The sequence below is a fragment of the Rhodnius prolixus genome, unplaced genomic scaffold, assembly GCF_049639745.1.
Source record: "Rhodnius prolixus isolate KJV_2025 unplaced genomic scaffold, Rpr scaffold_1, whole genome shotgun sequence".
NCBI lineage: Eukaryota > Metazoa > Arthropoda > Insecta > Hemiptera > Reduviidae > Rhodnius > Rhodnius prolixus.
Window position 1 is genome coordinate 60506028 of NW_027411581.1, and position 12300 is coordinate 60518327.

General features: G+C 30.3%; 1 protein-coding gene across 1 annotated transcript; it reads left to right on the top strand.

The window, feature by feature from the left end:
• Positions 1-1218: 1218 nt before the first annotated feature.
• LOC141450484 (longitudinals lacking protein, isoforms A/B/D/L-like) lies at positions 1219-4444 on the top strand. The gene is made up of 2 exons (XM_074120985.1): positions 1219-1759; positions 1938-4444. Exons 1-2 carry the CDS (start codon positions 1711-1713, stop codon positions 2117-2119), a joined length of 231 nt encoding a protein of 76 aa, XP_073977086.1. The 5' UTR covers positions 1219-1710; the 3' UTR covers positions 2120-4444.
• The last annotated feature ends 7856 nt before the right edge of the window (positions 4445-12300 follow it).

A 12300-nucleotide genomic window follows, 5' to 3' on the forward strand; every position in this document is an offset into this window, starting at 1 on the left:
TATAATAGCAGCAAATTGAATGGCATACAAGTTGCTCGATGTAATAAGACAGTTTTCCTAGACATATCGAAATAACTTGTTCACAGAATAGCATCGTATTCCTGCTTCTGCAGACAAAGAGCCGCCTGTAAACCACCTAGAGACATTACCTTGGAAGTTATTATACTTCCAGCAAACTAGCAAATTTAATTATGTTATAGAAATAGCTTTTAGAAATCATGTTCCCTAAATTATTTTGTCTACTAATTCTCATAAAGAAGATGAAGATGTTGTATCCTAAGAAAGCAAGAATAGTTACAAATTGAAAAATGAACGCTACTTACTCCCTAAACTAAAACCCTCCATTAACAAAAATTTTTAGCTGCTCTGCCTTTATGTTTGTTAAAAATTTCACTTTAAAAAAAAAAAAAAAAAAAAAAATCTGTATCATTAATAATAATTTAACTTAAAAATCTGCCAGAAAATGAAGGTGTTTTATTAAATATGTGCTGCCATATTTAAAGAAAACTCTGGATACTAGTGCCCTAAAAAGATTTAGGTATGTCAGAATTCAGCTGTTTCTAGCCTCAATTATTTGAAAATTAATATTAAAATTGTTACAGGCGCCACAGTAGCCGAGCGGTTAGAGGCGAGACCTGTAAAGCTTATAGGTATTGTGGTACTGGGTTCGATTCCCGGTCTTTAGGCCTTGGATTTTATTTTATGGTTAATATGAGAAATTGTACAGTAAAGTATGTTTGCTAGTTGCCTCCATCCACGATACCTAATTGGTAGTTGGGCGCAAAGCCCGTCTGAAAAAATCGGCATTTACTTACTTTACTTTTTTTAAAAATTGTTACATGCGATACAGTACCAATTTTTACTTTATGAATTGATAATATTTGAAATAATCAATAAAATTATTTTTGCATTTTTGATATTAATTTCAAATAATTATACAATTTATTTGCCATTTCTTCCCTCCATTCTTTTTTATTAACTATATAATTTTAATTCCACAGGTGATCATATAAAAATGTTTCAATGCGATAAGTGTCCCAGAGTCTATAAATATTCTACTAGTCTGCTTAAACATCGAAAATATGAATGTGGTGTGGAACCTCAGTTCAAATGCCCGAATTGTCCATATCGTGCCAAACAGAAGGTTGCCTTAAAGAAACATATTGTAAACATGCATTATGATGTAGAATATACAATAATTAAAATAGAGGAAAATAAATGAAATCTTTTTATGTGATTGATTTGTTTTTGTGTTTTATTATCATTATTTTATTAATATGTGTTTTGATTCCTATATTTTCATATCATGTGAATTCATTACCTGACCTAAATTTTGACTTTGAATAATATGTACCTTTACCGCTAAAATGACTTCAATATTTCATTCCTAAATGAATTTTACTGACATGAATTTCTATTTAGTTTTTATATCAAATGAAAATAGTAGGACTTTGCTCATTACTAACACTTAGCGACAAACAATTTGATTTACTGATGATGTAACTGTAGTTAAGTCCAAAGTACTGAAGACTTTTCTTTGATTTTATCCATCGACGCACGCATATTTATTGTATATCCATGACCGGTTTGGGACTTGCATCCTCTTTCCATCATACGAAGTAAATTAATCACTTTGGTGTTGAGATTTATTACTACTGACTAATTGACCTGTACTGATGGAAGATAGGGCCATACCAGAACAATATAAACATGCACGCCACGTTGGATAAAATCAAAGATACGTTACGTCTTCATTCAGGTCATTTCTCTTTAATTAAATCACTTCCTCAAATAAGCTGACTGCTCTTTAAATATTAGAAATTATTTGACTCTGGACATCTTTGTTTCCTGCCATTTTTTTTTTTTGACTATCCCTTGTTAACTTAATTTAATTTCTGTTTGTTTTATTTTTTTGTTTTTGCTCGTTTATTCTTCAGGAAGATATATCTGTGTGGCCTGCAACAGATCTTATAAATACAAAAGAGGACTGAATCAACATGTAAGATTTGAATGTGGAAAAGCCCCTCAAGAAAAGTGCCCATATTGCCCATACAAAGCTAAACTGAAATATGCAGTGAAATCACATTTAGCTTTAAAACATAACGCTTTTATTATATAATTGATAATAATTATATTAAATAAATGAATTTTTTCTTCTTGTTTAATTAATCAAATTGTAAATAATGTCTGATGATGATGTTATATTATATGTATATAATATTTGTGTCTGTGTTTTTTTCAAATATTTCTTTTTAAGTGGTTACTTAATATTTCTACAACAGTTGAAATGAGAAAATTATTGATTAATCTAGAATCATCAGTGGTTTATAAAAATATATACATATATATTTACTTAAAAAATTAAAATGATGATGTTGAGGTTAATTATACTTAAAGAGCTAGCCATTTTTTTTGTAAGGTAACATTTTTGAGGTAGAATAAAATTTCTAAAGTAAATGTACAGCATAAAAAATAAAAAACAAAATTGAATGTGGAATTGTAAATGAAATAAATAATAAATAAGAAAATATAAATACTATTTTAATTAAAAAATTTTAAATACCTGAAAAAATGAAAAGTCAAATTCACATATTATTGTAAATCTAATCAATTTACATTGTAAACTGGTTCAGTTTACAATTTGCCAAAAAAAAAACATTTGTTTCTTCGTCTCAATTCGATATTGCTATTTATTAAATGGTTTTTAACTGTTGTAGAAAACAAATTTATTAAACGGGAATGGATAAAGTATTAAATGAACTGAACTGAATAAATAATTCTTTATCTACAGAGAATTTATTGGGCAAGAGATAAATTAAATTTATCGGGTAACCTTTTTTAAATTGCGATAAAAATTTTTACAACTAGCGAACTTTATAAAGTATGTTATTAAAAAAAAAAGTAGTTAATCACAGGTATCGCTTAAGCTAATAACTTTGTCCAACCGTATGGGTAACTTTTCAAACATTAAGTATCCCATATTCCAAAGGGAAGTTATAGCCTCTTTTATGAAAGCTTGGCTGCATCGTCAGACTTTAGTAATTATTATTTTTTATGTACTCAATTTTCGGTACAAATCTGATATGGGAACATAAATTTCCTTTACATATTTCATCTTCATACAAAGCTCTTAAATTATTTATAAAATGTATGTTACAATTAATTTAAAAAAAATACAATGTTTTTTAAAAATTGTAAATAATTATTAAAAAAGAAAAAATGCAAATAATTTCAAATTTATTTCTCAATTTTGTCCATCTTCTTGTTTAAAATATATCACAGTATATTTCATACGATACATCAAAATTTGCCAATTGTTTACAACCGGCTAATTCTTCATTAAATATATCAGAAAGTTTTACCGTTAATAGACATTGCTGTCTTAAATACATAATTTGTGAGTTTAGTTATTATTTTGGGTATTTATTATAAAATTACCTAAAAATTTGGACATCAAAGGCCAATCGAAATAGCTAAGAACTATTTAAGCGACTGTTTTGGGAGATGTGGAGACGAAGTTACCCATAATTTCTTAAAGGCAAAAAAAAAAAAAAAACTAAAATAAACTAACCCAGTTCAGACATGTTAACAGACATTTAGACAAAATCATTTCGCACACGTTTTTGCGTCAACTTATTTAGCGTTGATCACAAATATTAAATGTAGACGGAACTTTTACCTTGTTATGTTCTGTATATAAGAAACTTTCGTGACTAAATACATTGGAAATAGATACAAATTCCCAAAATATCAACTTTTCGTACAAATAACATATATGATAGACATTAAATTTAAATGCCATACAAAAATTGATTATAATGTAGCATTTATTGATGGATTAGCCGTTCTAGACAATTATTTAAGGATGTTTGAATCGCCCATTGACGACTTAGCTTTTTATTACCTGCAGGAAACTATGTGGTTCGTACAATGCAACCAAAAAAGCTTACTAAGTTTTTCTAACTTATGCCTTATAGAACCTTAACCATAAATGTTCTCAAATGGCTCTCTCCGTACAAACCAGTCGTCGTCAATGGGCAGATTTCCAGTTCTTCAACAACTAAAGTGTATTATACTCTTCTTATATTTGAAGAAAATCGTTTAGCCGAAAGTTAGATATTATAGAACAGATTTCTAGATGTTTTGTTAATTTTTCCGTTTACAGCGCCAACTAAACTCTCTTTCTGAAACAGTTTGGGGAGTTTTGGGAGGTTGACAGGTAATAACCAGAAGACATATTATAAAATGTGAGCGAGCGGACCGTCACATTACTTACATGTAATTGTAATTTACATCAGTCTCACCTTCTCAGATAAGAAAACTCACATTCACTTAAATTTCAATGTTACAAATTTTTGTGGAAATAATGATTATTAAAAACTACTATATTAATAACTTAATAACAAGAATTCGTTGTAACTTTTTCTCTCTTTTTTTTTTTTTTTTGTTTGTTTCAGATCGCTTTACCTGCCCTAAATGTTTGAAATCCTACAAACGTAAACAAGGATTGGCACAACATTTAAAATATGAATGTGGCAAATCACCACAATTCCAATGTCCACATTGTTCATTTAAGAGCAAAACTCGAAGTAATCTTAAATCGCATTTAGTATGTAAACATAGTAAAGAAATTATTTCAAAATTTGAATTCCTTTAAATGTTTTCTTAAAAATAGTAAACAAACACATTGGAAATATATGAAGTGTCATATATTTCCAATGTGACAAAATAAAAGAAGTACTTTGTGATAATTACAACTATTAAAACATGAATAAAGTCAACATTTTTATATTGATTTTTTTTTGTGGGTGAGGGATTTGATTTAATATTTAATTACCTAGACGAAAAACCACAATATTTAATTTGCAGATTAGTTATTTGGCATTGTTTCTCTTTTAAGGGACCGAATATTGATTGGGATGATGTGCCTTGTTTCTTTCGCGTGGAATATGTCTAACTTTGATTTTCTTTTTTGGCGTCATATTTCTTACGAAGTTTATAGTCCTCTTTGCTGTGAATGGACAGTCACATGGTTTGACTTCCTATGATTCATTGAAAGGCTCTTCTCTTTTTTTGAAAGTACGAGGGTCGTTTGAAAAGTCCGTGCAAAAATAAAAACTACTTAATTTTTTGGGGTAAACCTTTTTTATTTTTCAACATAGTCTCCTTTTAGGCTTATACACTTCGTCCAACGCTGCTCTAGTTTGTTGATCCCTTCCGAATAATAGGATTTGTCCAAGTCTGAAAAATAGCCATTCGTTTCTGCAATCACCTCCTCGTTTGAATAAAATCTTTTTCCCGCCAGCCATTTCTTCATATTGGGGAACAAATAGTAGTCTGAGGGAGCCAAGTCTGGAGAATAGGGGGGATGTGAAACGAGTTGGAACCCTATTTCCATTAATTTTGCGACCACAACTGCTGAGGTGTGAGCTGGTGCGTTGTCGTGATGGAAAAGGACTTTTTTGTGGGCCAATCGTGGGCGTTTTTCTTGCAGCTCGGTTTTCAAACGGTCCAATAACGATGAATAATATGCACCTGTAATAGTTTTACCCTTTTCCAGATAGTCGATGAGGATTATTCCTTGCGAATCCCAAAAGACAGTCGCCATAATCTTTCCGGCCGAAGGAACGGTCTTCGCCTTTTTTGGCGCAGATTCCCCCTTGGTAACCCATTGTTTAGATTGTTCTTTGGTCTCAGGAGTGTAGTGATGTATCCATGTTTCATCCACAGTGACGAAACGACGCCTAAAGTCCTGCGGATTCTTCTGGAACAGCTGCAAACCGTCCTTGCAACACTTCACACGATTTCGTTTTTGGTCAAGCGTGAGCAATCGCGGCACCCATCTTGCGGATAGCTTTGTCATGTCCAAATGTTGATGCAAAATATTATGTACCCGTTCATTCGAGATGCCCACAGCACTAGCAATCTCACGCACCTCCACTCTTCTGTCATCCATCACCATATCATGGATTTTATCAATGATTTCTGGAGTAGTAACCTCAACAGGGCGTCCAGAACGTTCAGCGTCACTTGTGCCCATATTGCCACTCCGAAAATTTTGAAACCACTTATAAACTGTTCTAATCGAAGGTGCAGAATCACCATAATGTTTATCAAGCTTCTCTTTAGTCTCCTGAGGCGTTTTGCCTTTCATAAAGTAGTGTTTAATCAACACACGAACTTCTTTTTCGTCCATTTTTTGAAAATCACTCGACTTCCTCGATTCAAACGAATGCCAAACACAAAGAAATAGACCGATCTGGCTGAAACTTGGTGTGTGTTCTTCCAAGAGATGCTACTAACTAAACATAACCTCGATACGCGCCAGTAGTGCTATCTCTCTGACTTTGCCCGGACTTTTCAAACGACCCTTGTACACTTTTTCTTTTTCAAAAATTAGGACGAACCAAAATGACTCCGCACCTTAAGCCAAACCAATATTTTCTATTTACTTGGAATTATTTAATTATGCAAATCACCATTATATGTAAGTAATTAATTTTTATACTTCAATATAACTTTACATATTTTAGCTTACGTTTTTCCTTTTATTTATTACTTTTTACTGTTTCAGTTCGTTTTGAATGCCCTAAATGTCGAAAATCATACAAATATAAGACAAGTTTGGCACAACATTTAAAATATGAATGCGGCAAATTACCCCAGTTCCAATGTCCATATTGTCCATTTAAGAGCAAAACACGAAGTAATCTTAAATCTCATTTGGCTTGTAAACATGATAACGAAATCGTTTTACAACTAAAATAAATGCAAACTTTTTAAAATAAAAAAAACAAATTTATTGTTATTAAATAAAATTGATGAATATTCCATGTAGAATATGAAAAATATATTTGTAATAATTATAAGATAATGAAATTGAATAAAAATTCTTGTTTCTTTAGACATTAACGTTTCATTTACCATAACGTAGTAATGGCCATGTGATCGATAGATATATTTTGAAAAGCCACATTGTTTGACCGCCACGAGAGGAAATAGAATTAGAATCTAAGGTTTGTAATAATTAGAAGTTAACTCTAAAATAACTAACCTAATGTCAAGTATAAGTGAGCGATTCACACACATAAAACATAGAAATTGTTGATAATAACCGCTAGACTAATTTGCATAAATACACATGGATCATGATGGAATTTATTATTCGTTATTAGCGATGAAATCGTGCTATCTATACAAGATGGTTCGTTGCCTTCTTTAAAAAAAAAAAAAAAAAACGCACTTGGTAGGGATAAATCTCTTTTAATTTTAATTTTGAATTCTTAGACTTTTTTTTTCAATTCTGCAGCTTATTAGTCATAAAACTGGAAAGTTTTTTTATTATTATTACTTTTATACTTTTTTTTTTTTACTGAAGTCATTTTATTTCAGGTCGTGTGTGTTTAGTCGCCGACAAAGGGTATTTTAGGAAAATGACTTCTATGTAGGTAGCGTCTTGCTAAGTGAATAGTTGCTTTGTTAAATTTAATCACAACATGATTTCTCAGTTCTATATTTAGCTAACTTTATCACAGATCTAGAGGAATACTATTTATGCCCAGATTTTCTTGAAAGAGAACGAAGTCAAAGGCCACAAAAGCCTAACTAGTACCTGGGGTCCTCTCAATTCTATCGATCGATTCCCGTCCACTACAAGATGAGCTTATCCGTTTTCTCCCTCAGATTATCTTTCACCTGTATCGATTGCTTAAATGTATCACCTGTTTGGGAATAGCCAGTAAGATAAACAAAATTCTCGTTCAGTCTTTTTTCCTTTATTAGATATATTTTAAAAATTATTATTATTCTTTTAAGTAAGTACTTGCAATCACTATAATCTCTTGCTGATTTAAAGATTAAATTCACCTAGTTTAACCTTAATTTTATTTTCAAATTACAGCATCCGTTCGTTTTGATTGTTCTAACTGTTGGAAAAACTATAAGTACAAGAAAAGTCTGGCACATCATTTAAAATATGAATGCGGCAAAGAGCCACAATTTCTATGCCCACATTGTCCATACAAGTGTAAAACTCCTGGCAATCTGAGATCACATCTGGCTAATAAACATATTCGATGTGATAAATTTCTAAATTGATGTCGTAATGTCGTAAGGTTGTTTTTCTTTTCTCTCGCCATGTTTTTCCCTTTTTTTTTTAAAAAAAAAAAAAAAATCGTAGTTACAATTTCTATATTTATATAGTTTTTAACTGTTCTTAAATATTTATTACTATTGTACAACTGTATAGATACTTCAGATTATTAAAGCATAATATTTTCAATCCATTTTACTGAACCATTTTCTTTTGAACAAACTCCTCAAACTAGATATTAGATTGTTTTCGTGTCGACTGGGTAGATTGCTTATGTTGCCAAATAATTGATTTCTTTGGGAACTAGTTTTTCTTACAAGACTTTTCCTAATTACCATTCAAGGTATACATTTATTTTTTTAATCAACTACTAAGAAAATAAACTAATTTCTTTTTTTACTTGTTTATGTTAGTTTTTTAGGTGTACTTTGTTTTTTTAAGTTCGAAGTTAAGGAAATCACATTCAAGTAGAAATGCACTCAATGTATAAACTATGAATGTAAGGTACCACTTAGATTTCTATGCACATTTTATGCAAGTTCTATACATTATACTCTATAAATCAAGAAATATGTTTGCACAATTGAGCAGTTTGTAAATCGATTTGGGAATTTACACAGGTTTGCTAGTTTTTTTTTTTTTTTAATTTTTTGTGAAGAAGTTCATTATTGTGAGAAGTGAAATGTCATACAAAAATTATTGGAAGTTATCTTCTGGTCTGGATTTTTCGTTCCTGGATAATGTCTTGAAGGAACCAGAAAATGCCTCTTAACTTCAAATCATCTGTTTGCATTTATATATTAACAACTAATTATTTTGCAATATTTTCACTCAAAGCATTCATTTTAACCTTCCTTTTTTATTTATGTGTTTATTAAATTTGTTTTAGATCGTTTTGAATGTTGTAAATGTTCGAAAACTTATAAATATAAACATGGATTGGCACAACATATGCGATATGAATGCGGTAAAGCACCACAGTTTCAGTGCCCATATTGTCCGTACAAGTGTAAAACCCCTGGCAATCTTAGAGCACATCAGGCGTGCAAACATACCACCATGCCTAGTTGCACAATTAAAAGGGTTGCAAATCTTTAAAAATATAATTTTTGCAATTGTTGTTAATAAAAAAAAACTTTTATAGAGTATTAAATTTTTGTATTGTATTAAATCTCTATAGACTGTTGCCAAATACCATTTCTTGTAGTTAATTAAAATCATTCCATGTATTAATAAAATCGTTTAATGAATTTATTATTTATAATTATTTTCTTAATTATAGTTGAAATTGCAGTGCTCAGTAATGATAGTTCGTTTTCTTTAAAACAGCAACGTACTAGTAGAACTAGCGGATAATTGTTTTCTTTTTACAGAAATAGAATTTAGAAACTAGGGCTTGAAGTATAGACTCTGCGGGTACCTTTTAAAAGGATAATTTAACCACAGAATAATACGAACTATTCAAAATATTAACTATAGAGCTAGATAACAATTAGACAATGGCTAGACAAATTGACAGCGTAACAGCATAACGGTCAATGGTTAAAAAAATAAGACTTTTAATTTCCTTCTTGATGATATTTACTCGCTGATAAGACTCAAAAGTAAATCGTTCTTTGGTTTAATCTGTTTTGTTTAACCTCAAAGAAACCGCACCAAAATTCCGTCTAACTTGAGTTTTATAATTTGTAAATGATTTTCATTTTCTGAATACTTATTTATATTTTCAGTTTTTCGTCATATTCTGCTGCTTTTAATGAAACGATTATATTCAGCTTGGTCTCAACGAAAAGTTGTCCATAAATTCAATGTTCCCCTCGGAATGATCGATAATCTTGATGATAGCCGGCCTTCAGATTTTAAAACTCGTTTAATGTTAGTTCAAAAAAAAAAAAAACAACCCTTGTAAGAGTACGAGGTATTCACGTTTAACGATTTTAACGAGTTTTTATTGATAAATCCAGCTCAGAGCTCTACCATTGAGTAATGATTTTCCTAGCCACAAATCAACAAGTGAATCAAAAACTTCGATATTTTTACACTACTCAACTTTTCAGCTGTGATTACATGATTTGATTACTTTTATATAGTGAACCTGGACGTATCCGCGCTCATTTTTTTAGGTCTACCGACAAGCTGAAACCCTTCAACTTTAGATTTGTTTTCTATTCGAATTTCATGATGATATAAAAAATATATTTTCAAGAAGGCAAAGATAATTTTTTTGTCTAGAAGACATTCCTGAAAACTTAATATTTTTTTAGGTAAGCTATTCTACATAATTTTTTTTTAATTTTAGTTAAAAAACTTAATTTCTGTCTAAATAAAAATTATTCACTTTTTAACTTTTCATTTTTTTTTTTATCTTATTGTTTCAGATCGTTTTGAATGTCCTAAATGTTGGAAATCTTACAAATACAAAACAGGTTTGGGACAACATTTAAAATATGAATGCGGCATAGATCCACAATTTAAATGTTCATTTTGTTCTTACAAATCTAAACAAAGATCAGTTATGAAGAGGCATGTTGCATTGAGACATTGTTTACAATGGCCGCAATCAATTTAAAATAAATAAATAGTGTAATAAAACATAAAAATAAATAAATAATAAATTAATCAATGGTAGCACAATGTTGGATTACTATGCGGCTGTCCATAGAGTATGGTATCATTTTCTTATCTCAGGCATTGATTAGATTTTCTCTTACCAGAATCACAGTTTACTGTTAAGCAAAGAGTTAAGATGTTTCCAGGCGCTGTTAACCTTTTTAGATGTTAACCTATTTTTAAAATTTATTTCAAGACCCCCAAGGGTAAGAGAAAAAGAATTAAAAGATATTTAATGTAAGATGAGTTACCCAGGAACTTGGACTTATTTTGTCATGTGATATCCTTAATAAATGGAATTATTTGAATTATTTTATAGTTGCTAAATCTTATTATTTAATCCTAACAATCGGTTGGTTCTTTCTGCTTTGTGAGAGGTTTAGTGAGAAGGAACAAACTATAAGTAAATTCGAGCGTTGCTTGTCCATCTTCCACTATTACTTTAAAGTCTGGCAGATGTTTGTTTCCCGCCTTTGATGCTTGTTTTCCTCCATTCTAACCTTTGCATTTGCAAAATTTTCAATTTGTGAGCATGAAAGTGGTAATGTTTGTTTTTAAAGGTTCAAGGTTTTTGACTTGAAATTATTTTACGTCTCTGTGGATTTTTTTAGTTCTTTCATACTTCCAGCTTACTTCTAAATGAGGCAAAGGAAGAATGATGGCTCAAACTGATACGTCGTAATTATGGTTGAAAAGGACCTGTATATAAGTTCGCCCCTGTGGTAGGTACTTCAAAATGGATAAGTCCCCGTCGTAGTATGGCTTTCTGGTAGCATTTCGCACTTCAGGTATTCCTGGACAAGTTCCAAAATAAAATAATCCAATTAAATCCATTTTTTTTTAACCAATTATTATTATTATTATTTTTTAAAGAAATAAATAAAATATGTTTCTTTTAGCTCAGAATTGTTTATACAAATGCCCTGACTGTCAACGTACATACAAGCATAAATGTAGTCTTCAAGCTCATCGTAAATATGAATGTGGTCAAGATCCGCAATTCTCTTGTCCGCATTGTCCATTCAAAGCCAAGACTAGAAGTAATCTTAAGGCCCACATTGCTAGCAAACATTTTCATATACTATCAAAATAATGTTTGTCTGCATATAAATGTGTTTTGTTTCTATATTGTATATTAAAACCTAATTATTTTCATTTTCAAACTTTGCAATGAATATTTTAAATATTGTTTTTCTTTAGTATTACCATAAATTAAAAATGTTCTTTGAATTTTAAAAATGTATGAACATGTTCCGCTTTATTTTATTTTTTTAATTGTTAACTTAATTTCTGAAAGATATAATAATATGTCTGTAGAATCTAAATTCATATCTGACTAAATAAGTGTGTTGCAGTTAAGCAGGTAGATTGTATAACTTCTTGAATGTTCATCTGTAAAAGAATTCAATGAAAAATTATGAAATAGATTTAGAACATGTTTCAAATTTCAATAAATATGTTTTACAATTATTGTATTGGTATTACACATATCTCTTTCTTACTTCTTTCCTTGATAACTCTGCTGAACTGGACCTTAAATTGGGTATAGTTCTGTAGCCACTAGATACCTTGAAAATATAAGTTAGCGGCAGAGAATT

Excerpts from the sequence above, each read along its gene's own strand:
- LOC141450484 (XM_074120985.1), top strand. The coding sequence starts at position 1,711 with ATGCACGCCACGTTGGATAAAATCAAAGATACGTTACGTCTTCATTCA. Across the intron at positions 1,760-1,937 it reads TACGTTACGTCTTCATTCAG|GAAGATATATCTGTGTGGCC; the intron begins GTCATTTCTCTT and ends TTTATTCTTCAG.